This window comes from Heloderma suspectum, chromosome 3 (assembly GCF_057233095.1).
Source record: "Heloderma suspectum isolate Gila_16-S chromosome 3, 16-S_ref, whole genome shotgun sequence".
In the NCBI taxonomy this organism is placed as follows: domain Eukaryota; kingdom Metazoa; phylum Chordata; class Lepidosauria; order Squamata; family Helodermatidae; genus Heloderma; species Heloderma suspectum.
Window position 1 is genome coordinate 321,099,585 of NC_139460.1, and position 18,830 is coordinate 321,118,414.

At 46.4% G+C, this 18,830-nt stretch overlaps 1 protein-coding gene across 2 annotated transcripts in view; it reads left to right on the plus strand.

Moving 5' to 3' along the window:
- Positions 1 to 17,195, plus strand: part of LOC146351704 (cytochrome P450 2J4-like) — a 42,065-nt gene extending 24,870 nt beyond the window's left edge. The window contains exons 2-9 of one of the 2 annotated variants that reach the window (XM_084847665.1): positions 4,720 to 4,789; positions 6,710 to 6,859; positions 7,082 to 7,242; positions 8,082 to 8,258; positions 11,425 to 11,566; positions 13,236 to 13,423; positions 14,170 to 14,311; positions 17,005 to 17,195. In XM_084847665.1, the coding sequence (XP_084703791.1) occupies positions 4,720 to 4,789; positions 6,710 to 6,859; positions 7,082 to 7,242; positions 8,082 to 8,258; positions 11,425 to 11,566; positions 13,236 to 13,423; positions 14,170 to 14,311; positions 17,005 to 17,195 (1,221 nt within the window). The remainder of the gene's footprint in view (positions 1 to 4,719; positions 4,790 to 6,709; positions 6,860 to 7,081; positions 7,243 to 8,081; positions 8,259 to 11,424; positions 11,567 to 13,235; positions 13,424 to 14,169; positions 14,312 to 17,004) is intronic. The other variant, XM_084847666.1, reaches the window with a different exon arrangement.
- The last annotated feature ends 1,635 nt before the right edge of the window (positions 17,196 to 18,830 follow it).

Here is an 18,830-nt window from a genome sequence, read left to right on the forward strand (position 1 = left end):
AAAGTTGGACAATATATTAATTTCTAATGTTTGGTCTGTTCTAGCTCTAAATCAAAAGATCCAATAAACCCACAATTCACAATCTTTCCAATGATGTTTTATCTGTTCCCTATAATGTCCAGCTACATAACCTATTATTATGCATTAATAAATGATTTTACACACTGCTATATTTATCTCTCCCAGAATCTTACTGTTCTTGCCTTTCCCATGCAGTCATTATGGTCTGACTCAATAGGCACACATACCTTACTAGCCAATGATTTTTGTCAGTCACACCCATCTCATACCTGCCTTACAGGTAGCTGAACCAGGTATTGTGTCAACCTAGCTGGGTGGATGAACAAACAAACAAACAGCACCGGAATCCTTTGGTCTGCTTCCAGTATAATGTGTTGTATTGGATAATGCAATTAGGGATGGATCTGTAAATTTTGCTTTTTCCCACATAAGCCCTGGATGTTGCTGCATCATAAAATAAAATCTACCCACTTCTCCTTCCATCTGATCCTATGACATCAAGTGCTTTTAGCTGCCAACCCTTTTTCACAAGCTCTTCCCAACAAAGGAAAGGGAAACTTGTGGCTTCTTGTAGGAAGCTGGAGCAGAGACAGGTGAAAAGTACAGATTCCTTTCCTTCCTCTCCTTCCCCAGTAACTAGTTGATTATCAGTCCATATAATTTGCCAACATGTTATGCTTAGGTATTGAGGTCAGGGGCCCAAGCCTGAGGAATTCAAACAGGGCTGGCCCTACCATTAAGCAGGATGAAGTTGAGGGGGTGGGGAATGGCAGTAAAGCGTTGGAGCGCAGGGCTGTGTGCGTCTTGTTAGGGATGTATGGACTGTGTAAAATCCGCTCCATCTGTGTTTCGCAGATTCTCAGGCACCTTTCATTCTGTCATCCGCCTAGGGATGTACGAAACTCACTTACCTTTTCGCGGAATTTTTCGCGGTGGGGGGGAGGTGCTCCATCCCTCCCCCCGGAATCCTTGACGGGGGGGAGGCAATCCGGTTCTCCCCCCCAGAATCCTGCCCAGCCTACTCTGCTCCGCAGCGGCTCCGCAGAGCAGCTAGCCAGGGCTGTCTGCAGCCGGATTTCCAGCCGTGGACGGGCTGCTGCGGCCGCAAATGGCGGCCACCATAGCGGCCACCATTTGCATCCAGCCAGGCTGCCGTGATAGTCTATGTAAGTATTTACGTAGCCTATCATGGCTAACCCAAGACAAAAAACAAAAAAACCCAGCGTACGCAAATGGCAGCGGATATGGCGGCTGCCATTTGCGTTCCCTATTTTTCACCGTTCTAGCCTACGTAAATATTAACGTAGGCTAGAATGGCAAAAAATAGGGAATGCAAATGGCGGCCGCCGTAGCCACCGCCATTTGCGTACGCTGGGGTTTTTTTGGGGGGGTGTTAGCCATGATAGGCTATGTAAATACTTACGTAGCCTATCACAGCTGCAAGGTCACCAATGGTGGCCGCAGGAGCCCGGCCATGGCTGGCCAGGGGACCGCCGCCGAATCCGCCACATCTGCCCCAGGTAAGTGCGGTCCTGGGGGATTCCGTGGGGGGGGCAGGGGGGCAGGAGGCCATTCTGCCACGGTTTCTGGGGGGCTGGATTCTTTAGAATCCAGCCTCACTGGAATCCGTGGCGGAATTCTGTGCCATCCCTACATCCGCCCACAGATGGATGCGAATCTTCTTTTTTTGTCATGTGGAAAAATACAGAAATAATTATGTAAATATCTATGTAAGAATTTACATAAGTATTTATATAATTTACCTTAGTACAGAACATTTAGTGTATTGTCCCCCATTCCGTTCAACCTTTCCTCAGCAGAAACTTATGTATTTTTCTATGGATTTATATGTGTACATTTCAGGAAAGTAAAAAAATCACCCCAAAGTCCACAGACTCCGCACGGCCTGAGGGGGCCGCTCCGCAGCGTATTCAGTGGGTCGGATTCTTAGAAATCCAAGCTCATTTGAATCCATCTTGAATTTCTCCAGCACCCCTATCCTGCATCCCCTAAGCTATGCTAATCTGCTGCCCTCATATTAGGGATGTTGGAGAATTCCGCCACGAACCCCCGAAGTCTGTGATGGAACGGCATCCCTCCCGCCACCCCATGGAATCCCCCCGGGATGGAGCCTACCTGGCGGCAGATGCGGCGGCGGCTCTGGCTCATCTTCCGGCCGCTGCCGGGCTGCTGCAGCCACAAATGGCAGCTGTTGTAGCGGCTGCCATTTGCGTGGCTGCCTTTCTTCTTGATAGGCTACGTAAATACTTATGTAGCCTATCATGGCAAAGAGCAGGGGCGCAATTGGCAGCCGCTATGCCATTTGCGCCCCTGCTCTTTGCCGTGATAGGCTACACAAGTATTTACGTAGCCTATCATGGCAAAAGGCGGCCACGCAAATGGCGTAGCAGCTGCCATTTGCGTGGCTGCCTTTTGCCATGATAGGCTACGTAAATACTTACATAGTCTATCATGGCTTGGCAGGGATGCAAATGGCGGCCGGCGTAGCAGTCGGCTGCGGCCGGCCCCGGTCTGCGGCTCCACGGAGTCGCAGCGGAGCAGAGCCAGCCAGGGAGGATTCCAGGGGAGGGACGGAACACCTTCCCCCCACTGTGGATGCCCCGGAATGGAGCCAGGTAAGGGATTCATACATCCCTACCTCAGATGCAGTGGACGATGGTGTCCTCTCACCAGTGTTGAGAAAAGATTTCACTACCACTCTAGTCAGTTTCTGCATGTGGAATGCTGGGCCAAAAGAATCCAAAAGATATTTTAACTGTCTCTAGGCAGCCTATGTAATATTGCCCTAAGCACCGTCAGCATCAAGGATAGGCATGAGTGGGCACTTGCCAAGGTTCACACCCCAGCAGGGGCCCACTGACAAGAGCCCCCTGGAATTGCTCCTCCTCTTCACCATGGCAACCTGCGAGTCCACCTGCCTCTCACTCTGGCCCAGGCAGCGGTGATGTTGGTGAGAAGGAGGAGCAGGAGATGTCCCTGCCTACTGGCTCGCTGGCTCTCTGCCTCTCAAGCAAACATGTGGTAGCAATGATGGGAATGAGGATGAAGAGCAATGGCCGCTGGTGGCAACAGTGTTGAGAAGGTAGCCTCACTGGGGGAGGGTGATTCCATGAGGGCGTCTTGCCCAGGGGCCCTCCAAAACCTGGCGCCGACACCGGCACTGAGGGCTTTGATGGTGGTGAAGAAGCCTCAGGGAATGATTGGCTCCCTGCCTCTCTGTTATAGAGGGTCTAGGCAGTCGAAAGGGCTACTGAATTAGGGGTGTACAGAATCCAGTCGGCAGTCTGCGGTGGGGGGGAGGTGATCCGTCCCTCCCCCCCAGAATCCTCCCCAGCTGGCTCCGCTCCACAGCAAGGCCGCAGAGCTGCCAGCTGGGGCTAGCCGCAGCTGGACTTCTGGCCGTGGCCGGGCTGTGGCCTCAAATGGCGGCCACTACACTTGCCGCCATTTGCGTCCCTGCCAGGCTGTGATAGGCTATATAAATACTTACGTAGCCTATCACGGCTAAAGCGGGGATGCAAATGGCGTAGGGGATGCCATTTGTGTCCCTGCCAGGCCATGACAGACTATGTAAGAATTTACGTAGCCTATCATGGCCTAGCAGGGACACAAATGGCGGCCGCTACGCCATTTGCGTCCTTGCTTTAGCCGTGATAGGCTACATAAATATTTACGTAGCCTATCACATTTAAAGCAGCGATGCAAATGGCATCCTGCGTAGGGGACGCCATTCGTGGCCGCGGAGCGGCAGGTAGCAGCGGCCGGATCTGGACCTGCCAGAGGCAGGTAGGATCTGGTCCACGGGGACTTCGTGGGGTGGCAGGCGGGAGCAATCCGTTCCGCCACGGACTCCAGGGGGCCGGATTCTTTAGAATCCGACCTCAATGGAGCCCGTGGTGGAATTCTCCACCATCCCTATCCTGAATATGTTGGCTGTGCTGCTGTGATCACCACATTTGGGGGGTTGGATGGGTTCAAAAGGAAGCTTGGGAGAAAGGGTGCCCCAACAGAACAAAGGGAAGATGAGAAGGCAAGAACTGGAGGGCACGATGGTATGAAAAGGTGGGCTGTTTTTTAGCTGGCAAATGGCTCCCTGCCTCTCTGTTATAGAGGGTCTAGGCAGTAAAAAAGGCTCCTGAATTAGGGGTATGCAGGGCCCCCCAGTTCGAATCAAGACCATACCTCTGAATGATAGGGAATGTTTACCTTATCCCATGCACCATTTTCCCAGTGGAAATTGCCCTCTCGGAGCTGCTATTTGCCAGAAAACAAACAAACAAAAACAAAACATGGTACCTGTTTCACTATAGCAAGTCGGGGAGGGAGATTCAACTAGGTAAATGGTGCAGAGGAATGGATTATTTCTTCCCTAGTACCATGGTCCCAATTTAAATCAGGCTTGTCCCCACAGCTGTATTTGCAGTTTTGTTTTGTTTTTTAAATGCAGGCCGTCCTATCACAGAACTCCTGCCATCTCATCTACCAACACCCTGAGAATGAAAATAAAACTAGGGCGGAGAATTATTATTAATGCTGATGCTAATTTTCTGCCCTGGGTAGATAGATGAGCTGAACAGGGCCAGAAGCTGCAAGGGCGAGAAACTCTGATGTTCACACATTAACTTGAAATAATAGAGAATGTAATGTTTCTCTTCTCTATTTTAATCTAACTGGCAGCCGACAAAGCAATCTGGAAATACTGAACGACGTGTGACTCCTTTCCTTAAAGGAGCAACAAATGGAAAGGGTAAGTTGTGAAAAGTAAGAGTTTTTACTGATCTTCTCTCCAGAGATATCATAAGAGGAAAGTAAATAAAAGAGAACAAAGGAAGTCTTTAGGAGGAATGGAGGGAGAATTCATTTGTCTCATATTTTAATGTGAACCAACTTGGGGGTGTCTCCATGAGTGATTTACTCTGAGCTGGCTGCGTTTGGAGGTCATTATGGATATTTGATGTCATGGCCATTCAGCAGCCACCTGGAGCTTATCAGGGAAAAACCACATTTCTGGAAACTGCTTAAAGTCCGATTCTTTTCCTTAAGTTAGGCTCTCCTGGTATAGTTGCTGTGTGCCCCAACCCCTGCATTGACCTCGGGTATGCTAGCCCTGCCCAGGGGTGTGCCTTTCACCCTGACCCCGGTCAAGGGGTGTTTCCTGTGTGTTTCCTGTCCCTGCACAAGCCAATCAGTGTCTGCTCAGAAGTAACTCCCATTGTGCTGAATGAGGCTTGTCCCCTGAATGCCCACATCAGAACTTACAGAGATCCCCCTCAATTGACATGACATAGTTTCAAGCCCAATTCCCTAAATGCTGTAAAGCGCCATCTTGAGGCTGCAATTCACCATTGTTGGGTTTATTGCCTTAGGAAGTAATGACTTCACACCTTCGTTATAGAGATCCTGGGCAGCATTGGGTTAGAAAGGGAGCTGGTTTCCCATCCCTGTGTTCTCCCCCCTCCTCTTTCCCAGAACAAGCATATGTGTGTCTACTCAGAAGGAACACCCATTGTATTCAACAAGGCCTGTGCCCTGAATGCCCACATCAGAATTTACAGCTTCCTTTCAATTGAAATGGCACAATTTAAAGCACAAATTCTCTAAATGTGATCTTGAGGCTCTGATTCTCCATTGTTTGGTTTATTGCCTTAGGAAGTAACATAATGTGAAGACATTCCACATGAGTGTACTTGCATCTTTAACCACCAGTGTACACTTGTCTGGAAACTTGGCCCAGTCAAGTTTTCCAGATGCGCTGGTGTTAAAAGATGCAGGTATACTTATGTATGATGGCCACATGTTATGAGACTGGGGTAAGCAACACCAGTGCAATACCAGTACAATTCCTGCTACAACCATAATATATTGAGCTGTCCTGAAGTGGCATTACTTATTTATATAAGAATTTCTACCCACCGCCTTTTAATGCATGCATATCATGACGGTGGCTTACAAGAACTGAAATCACCATGTCATCATAAAACAACAATATCCACAAAATGCAATGGCGGCAAGTAGAACAGATAAGAAACATACCTCAGATAATATATTATCTGCCCAGCAGGAGAAAATTCTGCTGGAACAAGGAAGTCTTTACTAGCCAGTGGAAGATGGATAAGGTGGGGGGGAGGCATCTGAGCTGCATTGGGCAAAGCGTTGCACAGCTTGGGTGCACCCACTGAGAAGGCCCTGTCTCTTGTCACAGCCAATCATGCTTCCACAGTAGGCAGGACACAAGGAACAGCCTCCCCACCTGATCTTAGGCAGGCTAGTATGGGAGGTACTATTTTTCGCAGACATTGCAACCACAGGAATTTCTCTGATCACCCATTGCACATGTTGCATTACAAATAGGGATGGTCAAATCTCCTCAGGTGGGAGAAAATGTATTGTGTGAATCAACCTTGATTGTTTGGGTGGTCAAAGATCACAGAGAATGGGGGACTCCTTACATACGTTTTGAAACAGACTTTGCTGTTTCATATCAGAGACACAACGCTGTACTAAACAGAGGCTGGTTTTGCATCAGCATTGCCATGCTTCTGTGCTTAAAGAATGGGTAGCTCTTGTACACATAGGCATGAACTGCTCTCTTTTTTTAAAGGATGTCAGCATAAAACATTTTCAACATGAATTTTTGCAATTTCTCATTGCTTCTTAACATCCTCAGACCTTGTATTTTCAAATGGACACATCTGGAAGCAGCAGAGAAAGATTGGGCAAATTACTATGCAGAAGGTGGAACTGGGGAAGAAAAGCATAGAGCGGCAAATAGAAGAGGAGGCTCATCAGCTTGTGGAGAGTTTAGCACATGTGAAGGGTATGTGATACTAGGAGATAATGCTGGCCATAACTTATTCTGCAGATTTTTTTGCAAACCATCTCTGCATATTTTGGAGTCGAATCTGATGAATGTTCAGTTGTTTTCTAATGTAAAAGTAAAAGTTTCCTTAGTCCCAGCATGACATTCCAGTCTCAGGATTAAGATGAAAGCAGAATTAAAAAGCAGAATTAAAATGTTTGTGAATAACTTCATTTGCAGGGCAGCCAGTTGACCCTTTATTACTCATCACGACTTCAGTGTGCAATGTGGTCTGTGCTGTTGCTTTTGGACATCGTTATTCTGTTGAAGACAACAACTTCCAGAAACTGATTGAAGCTATTGATTTTGCCTTAAAATGTGGAGGAAGTTTCGTTTACACTGTGAGTAGTCTTTTGCTATGCTGTCAAGTCAGACAGGCCTCCCCAGAGGCCATAACGCATTATCAGCATTCAAAGAGCCCCTGTACCTGGAATTACATGAGGCTGGGGTTGAACTCCCCCCACAGTCCTGGGCCAGTCACTGTCCTGCAGTCTAACCTACTTCACAGATATATTAAGAGAACAAAAGAAGTGAAGGGCCATGTACTGAGCTCTTTGGGATGAAGTAATCATTCATAATAACAGACCACAGCCTCCCCAACCTGGTGCCCTCCAGATGTGTTGGATTACAACTGTGATCATTCCCAGCCAGCATGGCTGTGCACCTGAAGAGCGGGGGGCGGGGGGACTGCAGGGGCCAGGGAGGTTTAACCCTAATCTCCCCCTGCAATCCTGATGATAATCACCTGATCACCCCACACGCTTCACTGAGATTGTGAGGTGGGTGTGCATGGATGGATGTGTGTTTGTGAATGGACAGGCATGTGTGTGTGTGTGTGTGTGTGTGTGAGAGAGAGAGAGAGAGACACACACACAGACAGAGAGAGAGAGAGAGAGAAGGGAAGGGAAGGGAAGGGAAGGGAAGGGAAGGGAAGGGAGGCAGAGAGGAAATGGGCATGTGTGAAAGAGAATGGGTGGGAGGAAGAGGAAAAGGGGTTTTGTCCCCTTTGTTGACTTTGGCACTGACCACTTCCACTGAGAGAATACAGCCCCCCAATTCGTTTAAAAAGGTTCCCCATGTTACCAGTGTGATAGGTGCCCAAAGAAGTCGGGCCACAGGCCACATTATTGGGTCTCGTCATGGTAGTGGTGACAGGATTTTGCCTTTGTCTTCCCTGTAGCTGTATAAAATGTTCCCGTGGGTCATGAGACATCTCCCAGGGCCACACAAGAAGGCCTTGTTCTCCAGGCAGTTGGTGCTTTCATTCGCAAAGAAGGAGATAAAGAATCATAAGGAGAATCAGCCTGGCCATTTGCCACGGGATTTCATTGATTTCTATCTACTTCAGATGGAGAAAGTAAGTACCCACTTTGTATGCAAATACTGTTAGTCCAAGAAATCATTACATTCCCCGCTAAGACGGAACAGTGACATCTGAAGGGGCACAGAAATGATTTTCTGGGCTTGAAAACATTCGCATCCAGTCCCCCTCTCTCCCTGCAGTGCTTCCCCTATATTAATGTCAGCTACTAAAGTAGATCATAATCCCCACATGGATTGAAAATGCTCAAAAACCCCATACACCGATGTCTCCATACCCTTGGTTGTGAACACAACTGAATAGCCATGGGTGTGAAATAGCAACTAATGTACGTGCGTTAAAAGACCTACTCTACGTAACCACAATCCTTACAGTTCCTTGCTCGGGCAGCCTCCCCCACCCTGGGGCCCTCCCCGTGTTTTGGTCTACAACTCCCAGCATTCCTTCCCACTGGCCACGCTCCCTGGGGTTGATGGGAGTTGAAATTCAAAACATCTGGAGGGCCCCAGGTTGGGGAAGGCCCTGTGGGATTCATTTCTATCTGGCTTGTTCTGAGTGTTGTTCAGTGATGGCTGCAGAAGCCACAACTGTGCTGCAGCAAGGTCAGGCTGTCCAAACGTCACCTGGAGCGTGGGGAACTCAGAGAGCCCTTAGCCACTTTTGCGGTCTAAGGGATCCAATTAGTGCTCTTGTTCCTCTTGAAGGGACACTTCAATGTGTTTCCTCAAGAGCATACAGTTAGTGTGGGCATCTAAAAATATGTACAGATATGTTACACATACATGCATATTGACTGCAAGGTGGTGGCCTGGCATTGGCCTGGCCAGAAGTCGGAGGACGTAAAGGCCTGCAAATAAAGCCCTGCACCAACGTAGCAATGGTGAAATTTAGGTTAGCGTATGTGCAGAATGGTCTGGAAAGTTACAAAAGAGGAATTCCGGAAAGTACGGAGCTATAGCAAACGATGAGGGAATTAGGGTTTTCAGTAGAATGTTCAGTGGTTACTAGGATACATGGGGATGAACAAATGACATGAAGGAGGAGGTACAGTCAGCCAAGGACAGGCAGGGACACAAGAGGTATAGGGACCAATCAGTGACTCAAATGAACAACACAACCAAGCTGGGCATTTTGGGTAAAAATATCATAAGACACAAAAGGGGAAAGATGTGGTCATTCCTGCCTGAGGGTCACCTGCTAATTATGAGTCTTGTAAGCTTGTATGTCATGGTTTCATCTCATGTTCTAGATGTTGTTAATAAGTTGCTCTATGTTCTGTTTACTAGAACCATGGTACCTCTTCTCTTTACAAAAATTTGTCTAGCATTTATTAGCTTTCTATCAGTCAAAATGATAAAATAAAACTGGGACTGGGCATGTGTTTTTGGCTCAGCAGCTGTTCTGTTTACTCCTTAGAATAGGCGGCAAACCATTGAACAGGATTTGCCTATGAGGTGAGGTTTGTAGGACTCATCTGAATCAGAGCCTCTGTATGTGATGTGTTTTTGATCTTTACCACAATGACACAACTAACATGGATTCTTGCATTAGGCTCTGTAGAATGCAGAAAGCAGCTGGCTGTGGGCCCTGAGTTGAGTATACTTGCAGCTGTAAGTGATACTGCAGACCGGTTGGTTCTCACTGATAAGCATAGTACTCAATGGTGAGATGGACACACATTTTATGGAAAGGTCCATTAGCTCTTAATTAGCTCCCCAGATGGTTGCCATAAAGCTGGATATTTTTCAGCAGTAAGCAAAGACCCCAAATCTTTGCTTGCAGGTTGAAGAGGGTAGCCATCTCTGCATGAAACATGTCCCATATTTTTTAATCCAGCACAATCCACAAATAAAAATTATTTTTAATTTTTAAAAGTTGAACTCTGCCCTCACCTCACCTCAGGGCCAGCCCTACCATTAGGCAGAGTGAGGCAGCTGCCTCGGGTGGCAGATGCTGAGCGGTGGGGAGCAAGCAGAACTGTGTGTGCCACACAGCCTACCCTATGCCCCATAAGCTAGCCAGCTGCCCTCAGGTGCAGTAGAGGATGCTGTCCAGCTACCTGTCTGGTCAGCTTTTGTATGTGGAATGGGAGGAAGGAGCATGTTGTCCTTTGCCTCAGGTAGCAAAATGTCTTGGGCTGGCCCATTCTTTCATGGACCCAAGGATCATTCTGGTTGAACTAACACAATTCTCCTTCTGAGACTTATCCCAGGGAAGATTTTAATACACAAGTCAGGATGACCAGATTCCATACTGGCACGTCATTCAGGATTTCTGCCACCATTTATATCCAGATAGATCAATGGCTCTCAAATAATGTGGTGTTCCCCTCTGAGAGGGTCTGTGCCGGTAGTGTAGTAGTAAATTTGAAGTGCAGGCCCTCATCGGGACAGTCCCCATAGCTACACACTCAAGGAGAGTTCAAAAATCAGATTCAAGCAGCTGTGAATCCATGTGAACAAACCATTTCTAGCAGCGTTCATCCCCACCAGCAGCAAATGTTTTGTAAAGATAATGGTTCTTAAATGCCCATTCAAGACCCAGACACCCCAAAATACTTTGCATTACAACACGGATAGCTCACAACAATATAGTGTGGTGGGGAAAACCTTTCCCCCCATTGACTGAGGATGATGGCTAAGCTCAGAGGGGACTGGGAGACCTGAGGGGATGGCAGATGACATCGTCATCGCTGCTGATCAAAAACCCTGGTGCTTTGACCCTGTGAGCCCTGGTTCCACTGCACCACCGGCCTGAGGCACCTAGAGGAGAGGTGCAAGTTCCAAGGTAGAATAGGGGGATCCTGAAGCAGCTGGTGCTTTCCTCCCCTAGCAGCGAGCTTAAGGCATGGGTGAACTGAATGCTCCTCCGGCAGAAATCCGCATTGGATATGTCTGGGTCACTGCACCCTCAATGTCCCATAATCTCGAAGCGTTTTGGAAGACGGGAAAGCTGCTGCTTTCTTATGATGTCTTTCTGCACATGGTTTTAGGAGGGAGTCAGAGAGATCCTTTTCGATCCCCCTTTTAACATCACTGTGGGATTAGTGCCCCAATTCATGACTGTGTGCCAGGATCGGTGCACACCCCCATGCGAAAGGCGGTTTGGTGCTGTGGACTCTGCAGAACGTATAGCACATTTTTGAAGGCCAGTTTATAATCTGTGGTAAAAATATATTTTGTCTTTCTGTTGCCAATAACAGAGCAAGGATGACCGCACTTCTGCCTATAATGAAGACAACCTGGCTGAGTGTGTTCTTGACCTCTTTGTCGCAGGAACAGAGACGACCGCCACGACCCTGCAGTGGGCGCTGATCCTCATGGCAACCCACCCAGATATCCAAGGTGAGCCTTGTGCTATGGAAGGAAAGGCCACTGTTGGTCCCATTAGGGAAGAGTTTAATCTTCCAGTGATAGACTGGAATTCCTCAAAGACTTACTTACACAGTCACTCATTAATATATGTGCATATCTCATGAGCCCTTAACACAAGTAAATTCAAACATACGTATTACATACCCTCCCAGCCCTAACCATCTCTTATGAGGTTTCAGTGAATAAATGGGACTGACTTCAGAGCAAATGAGTTTGTGGTTAGTTGTTTAGAAAGAACAAGAAAGACTGAATTAAGCTGAAGGCGTTTGCTTTATGTCATACAGGAGAGAATACTTTCCCACACACATTTTGCTAAATAGTTTATGGAATGTATCATCATAAAGCACCATCAAGTTCAACAGCTCTGTAGAATTAAATCAGATAGTTATATAGAAGATAAGTAGGAAATACACATTTAAAATTGTGAATATCAGAAGTTTGCCTTCTGTGAAATGGATATTTTGTTGGACTTTATGGGGCAAATATGTGATTTGGCATTTGGGCTCAGCTCCCACTTCTGACTTGTACCATTTCTTGTCCAAGTTACTGGTCTCTGAGCCTCATCAATTTGCCTTCTGTGAAATGAGTGTCAAAGCAGAAAATGGTAGGTACAAAAGAGTGGTCTTCTGTTCTATCAGAACCCAGCTTTGCCTTGGGCAAGGATGTTTCTTTTTTCTTTCTAGCCTCACTGGTTTGCCTCTGGAACACTGGTGTGTTGTGACTGGTTGCACCCACCATGGCAGTGGCATTCCTGGAGGAGGTGGGGGAATGATGGCTGCTCCCATGGTGATCATGTGGCATCATTCCCAGGGGCATTCTGGCCACATTTTTAAAGGGAACTGCAGCTGGGCTGCTATCTGCAGCCAAGTCCCTGCTTGGCTGCAGTGGCTTAATAATATATAAGACCATAACAAGTTGTGTTGTTTTTATCTTGCACGCCACCTTGAGGAGGTCCACAAAGGCAGACTAGAAATAATTTCAGATGAGATCCGTTCGTCACCTCACTGAAACATAAGTAGCACACCCACCCATCCACCACAACCCCAAAAGTGCTGCAACTTCTGTCTGCACCCCAAAATTGCATGAATTCTCCCCAACATCACCTTTGTGGGGGAGGAATAGGGAGAAGGAGGAATAGTAACCAGCCCTAAGTTTACCTGATGTGTGCAGTATGGCTCTGAAATCCCTGTTGTTTCACAGACTTTTGACTCAGTTACAGGTATTCTTGTTGTTGTTTTTCAGTCGTTAAGTCATGTCTGACTCTTCGTGACCCCATACAGGTATTCTATGTAGTTCCTATTATGCCTTACCTATTCTGGTTCCCTCCAGATATGCTTGACTGCAATGCACATCGTTCCCAGCCAGCATGGGAATGATGGAAGTTGCCATCCAACAAATCTGGTGGGAACCAGGTTTGGGGAAGCTGACCTAGGCAATGCGAGGCGGAATAGATATGTAGTACTTTGTCTGGAGTTTGGGGGTATTCCCAGCTATTCTTTAGATTGCCTGAATTGAGAATTTTCCTGTAACAGAACCACAAGAAATAATTTCATGAAGAATAAAAATATTTGCCTAACTTCCCTGAGGTAATCATTTTGTCCAGAATAAAGGTTTCCCTCCCCCCCCCCATTTCCCTCAGATAAAGTCTACAAGGAGATGGAAGATGTTTTGGGTTCCTCTCATTCAATCTGCTATCAAGATTGGAAGAAACTGTCCTATACCAATGCTGTGATTCATGAGATCCAGCGTGCTAAATATGCCTTCTTATTCAGAATCATCAGAACATTTGCCAAGGATGTGAATATCTTTGGATTTCTCATTCCCAAGGTACATAAAATTGTTACGGCTGCAGTCCTGTATCCCAAGAGTGAGGAACATCACAGAGGAGAGAGTTAAGTGATGTATCCACACAAGAGCTTCCATGTGATGCAAATCCTGACCAGCAAGAAGCCCCCCTGCCCCTGGTATTGGATTGCAGAGGGGTTAGTGTGTCATTCCCCTATGTAGCCTGCATAATCTGTGCTGATTCCTTTAATGTGTGTTGCATGGCTTCTGGTGATTTGATGCCCAAGAAGAGCTCATGTATTTAATATACTTCTGAAAGTACCTTTCCCCAATCCAGCAGGAGCAATACTTCACAAACCTCCACTTACACTGCATTCTCCTTTTTTGGTTTCACTGATGGCCGTAGGCTCTGTGCCAGATTCAAGAAGAAGGATTAGCAGTAAAACAGCAAATAATATATTTTATTCCATTCTAGTTGAGAATGATTTTTTTTTGTCATAGCAGTTTCACAGTAGGACACAAAAGTTCTTCCCTTGCTTTTTTGCAACGTCTTTGAAAACACCGGTAGTACATTTTTCTAACTACATCAGATTTATCTGGCTGCATATAGGTTCAAATGTGTATTTGTCCAAATTCACCATTTATTAAAGAAAGAAAATGTGAGTGTTCCAGGAGGATGAAGCGTGTGTGCATGAAAAACACACAACTATTAGTACTGGGACAACAAGGGACAAAGCTGAAGCAGGCTGGTTTGGGCACATTCTGAGCTGGCTGTTTCTTCCTTTCAGGGAACTTTTATTAATCCAGATCTGAACTCTGCTTTTCTGGATCCCAAGCTATGGGAGAAACCTGAAGAATTCAATCCCAATCATTTTTTGGACAAGGCTGGAAAATTTGTTGGTAGAGAAGAATTTCTGCTATTTGGCACAGGTAAATACAGACGTGATTCATTGTCATATTTACAGGATTGTTTTAATGAGATGGAGGTTTGTGTAAGGCTTTTATTTTCAAAGGAATATTTGAGCCACATGACATTGGGCTTTGAAGATTGATTATTCACTGCATTACCTAATTCTCATTTAATGCATGAAATCTGCCCATGCTCTCTGACTTCGTTGGTGAAACAACTGAAAGGTAAATTCAAGTTGCTATTATTTTCATCTTGGGGAGAATGACATTTCCTCTTTTTCCTGTAAGAACTCTTACGCAGCTCTTCTAGAGGGTTTCATCACATGGAGCTTTTATTGTGCGATTGAGATTGCTCCTTCCTGGAAGTCTGCGGGCTTCTTACATGATGCCATGACCCTCCTGCACTAAATGCCCTTTTTTCCATTTTTAAATAGATAGCAGATAATGAGCTATCAAATTACCCCGTTGTGTTCCGCTTCTGTTCCCTCTGTGAAAAGACTTAAAGCAGGAAGAAGAGGAGCGAGATCAATGAAAGATAATGGAAGACTTAGATACAGGGAGAAGGGGGGGCGGGTGAGGAAGCACATGAAAAGGGAGTCAGTGGTGATCCTGCATTTAAAACAGAAGTAGAAAGCCCCATTTTAAATGCAGGATTTTAGGCTGGTGTGGAAATGCCCACGGAGTCAAACCACTGGTTTAGTACTAACAATTCTGACTTCCAGCATCACTGCATGGCCTCAGGCTGAAGCCTGTCTTAGCTCTCAGGAGTTGAGAACCTTAACATAGGATTTTTGGCATACCAACTATATGATTCCTGCCCCTTGGCCTCCCTTCTAAAGCAAGCAATATATCATTGCAAACAGTTCAGCTTTGGATATAAAAGAGTAAACTGAGCTTTCTTCAGAGTGGTTATTGATGAGGAGTCCCAGCTTCCTTCCCTTCTACTAGGCTGCCTTTGTCCTAGTAACCTTGTAGCCTTCACCCAGAAAGGATGACTGCAAGATGTGAGGCTGGCTCCACCACCACCACCCCTTGGGAGTTTGGCACAGCACCACAGAGTAATACCACCCTCTTTCAGTCCTACAACAGAGCAGAACAAGGAAGCCTTCCTGCAGCAGCTATGCAGAGAAATGGGAGAGGCCAGAACAATCAGCTTGCTTGCTTGCATTTATATCCCGCCTTTTTTCCTCCTTAAGGAACCCAAGGCGGCATACATAATCCTCCGTCTCCTCCATTTTATCCTCACAACAACAACCCTGTGAGGTAGGCTGGGCTGAGAGTCTGTGACTGGCCCAAAGTCACCCAGTGAGCTTCCACAGCCGAGTGGGGACTAGAACACGGATATCCCGACTCCCAGTCCAGTACTCTAGCCACTACAGCCTCTTGTCCCTCCTTTTCCATCTCTTTCCATTTCTTCCTTTCATGGCTTCTCCTGTCCCCACCATCACTGGGCTCAGCATATACCAGTATTTTCCATGGGCTGACCCTACCATTAGACTAAGTGAGGTGACCACCTCAAGCAGCTTATTTTGAGGGTCATGAAAGGGCAGCAAACAGTCATTTGATTTATTATTACTGGGCTGGATTCAGATTTAGTCATACTTAAAGTAGACCCATCAAGTTAGTCATGACTAACTTGGGCCATTGATTTCAATGGGTTTACTCTAAGCATGACTAAGTTTGGATCCAACCCATTGTATTTTTACACCGAGGGAGGAGGAGAGGCCCTTGTGGGATTTTCTGCCTCAGGTAAGCCATGGCTTTGGAAAATCTGAATTTGCCGCTCTACCTCAGGCAGAAAAATGTCCTGGGCAGCCCTGGGTGTCTGCTATACTTTGCAATGAGATCTTGGTGTTTCATAGGCAGGGAAATTGGGGTGGAAAGCAGCTTTGATGATTCCCCTCTGCTAACCACTTCTGGCAGCTGGACATGCTTTTCCGAAGTACTGTGTAGAGTAATACTGTACTAGTGATCAACACATTACGCTTTATATTCCAAGACTCATGCTGCTTTCAGAACTCAGGTGTCCTAACTTGTCAATATTGTTTTGCTTTTCCAACTGTATACATTAGGGCTTAGTTAACTGTGGACCCTGAAACAGGAGTTATAGCAATGGGAGTTGCTGGTGCGTCACTTTAAGAACATAAGAAGAGCCATGCTGGATCACACAGAGGCTTATCTAGCCCAGCATTCTGTCCCCACATTGGTCATGGCCAACCAAATACCTACAGGCTGTTTACAAGCAGGGCATGAGCCATGGCCAACTAGAAACCTCTGGGAAACCCACAAGCAGGACATGAACCATGGTCAACTGGGAAACCCCCAAGCAGGGCATGAAACATGGTCAACCAGAAACCTCTGGGAAACCCACAAGCAGGGCATGAACCATGGTCAACCAGCTACCTATGGGAAGCCCACAAGTAGGGCAAGAGCTATTTATTATTGGAAGTAATATATAGCCATCATGACTAGTAGCCATTGATACTGTTATCTTCCATGAATTTCTTTAATCCCCACATTGCTGGTCATCACTACCTCCTGTGGTAACGAATTCCATAGTTTAATTATGTACCGTGGGAGATAGAAAGGAGCTTTTACCTACCAACTCATATTCCTTTTTAAAATCAAAACGAGTTGTTAACCTGGGAGGATGTCTGGAGAGTAGGTTGTATGGTCCTGACTTACTTGCTGCCTTTTCCTTATTCCCTCCACAGGGGATTGTGAGTGTTTGGAGGAGCAGCTGGCAAGAATTGAGCTTTTCATCTTCTTCACCAATCTGCTGAGGGCATTCATCTTCCAGCTGCCAGAAAAAGGGGAAAAAATCAAGAAAGAACCGAGAGAAGGGCTGACAACATATCCCCATTCTTATACGCTCTGTGCTGTTCCCCGTGGTAGGAAATCATAAACTATAAAAATAGAGTGGCCTATTTATTACTGTAAATACCTCCCTCATTCTTTTGCATTTACTTTGATGTTCTTCCTTGACTTGCTCAATTGACTCTGTTCTACAACTTCATCTGAATCTATCAGAACTTGAGCCAGATCTATGATGTAATTGGTTACTAAATCATAGAATCATAGAATAGTAAGGTTGGAAGGGGCCTACAAGGCCATCGAGTCCAACCCCCTGCTCAGTGCAAGAATCCAAGTCAGAGCATCCCTGTCAGATGGCTGTCCAGCCTCATCTTGAACGCCTCCAGTGTGGGAGAGCCCACCACCTCCCTAGGGAATTGGTTCCATTGTCGTATTGCTCTAACAGTCAGGAAGTTTTTCCTGATGTTCAGCCGGAATCTGGCTTCCTGTAAGTTGAGCCCATGATTCCGTGTCCTGCGCTCTGGGATGATCAAGAAGAGATCCTGGCCTTCCTCTCTGTGACAACCTTTCAAGTACTTGAAGAGCGCAATCCTATCCCCCCTCAGTCTTCTCAAGGCTAAACATGCCCAGTTATTTCAATCTCTCTTCATAGGGCTTTGTTTCCAGTCCCCTGATTATCTTTGTTGCCCTCCTCTGAACCCTCTCCACTTTGTCTGCATCCTTCTTAAAGTGTGGTGCCCAGAACTGGACACAGTACTCCAGATGAGGCCTAACCAGTGCTGAGTAGAGGGGAACTAGTACTTCCCGGGATTTGGAAGCAATGCTTCTATGAATGCAGCCCAAAAGAGCATTGGCCTTTTTTGCAGCCACATCACATTCTTGGCTCAAATTCAGCTTGTGATCGACAACAATTCCAAGATCCTTCTCACTTGTAGTGTTGTTGAGCCACGTATCCCCCATCTTGTAACTGTGCATTTGGTTTCTTTTTCCTAGGTGCAGAACTTGGCATTCATTCCTATTAAACGTCATTCTTTTGTTTTCTGCCCAGTGCTCCAGTCTATCCAGATCACTTTGAATTTTGTTTCTGTCTTCCAAAGTATTAGCTATCCCGCCCAATTTTGTGTCATCTGCAAATTTGATCAGCATTCCCTGCACTTCCACCTCCAAGTCATTCATAAAAATGTTGAAGAGCACTGGGTCCAGGACTGAGCCCTGCGGTACCCCACTCGTTACCTCTCCCCAGTTTGAGAAGATCCCATTGATAAGCACTCTTTGAGTCCAGTTCTGTAGCCAACTGTGAATCCACCGGATCGTTGTTTCATCCAGCCCACTTTGAGCTAGTTTGCTCATCAGGATATCATGGGGCACTTTGTCGAAAGCTTTACTGAAGTTGAGGTATATGATGTCTACAGCATTCCCATGGTCTACAAGGGAGGTTACTTGATCAAAAAATGAGATCAGATTTGTCTGGCAGGACTTGTTTTTGACAAATCCATGTTGGCTTCCAGTAATCACGGCATTGTTTTCAAGGTGCTTCCAGATGGATTGCTTTATCATCTGCTCCAGAACTTTCCCAGGGATTGATGTCAGACTGACTGGTCTGTAGTTCCCAGGTTCCTCCTTTTTACCCTTTTTGAAGATAGGGACAACATTAGCCCTCCTCCAGTCATCTGGCACTTCCCCCGTCCTCCATGATTTCTCAAAGAGAATAGACAGCGGTTCTGAG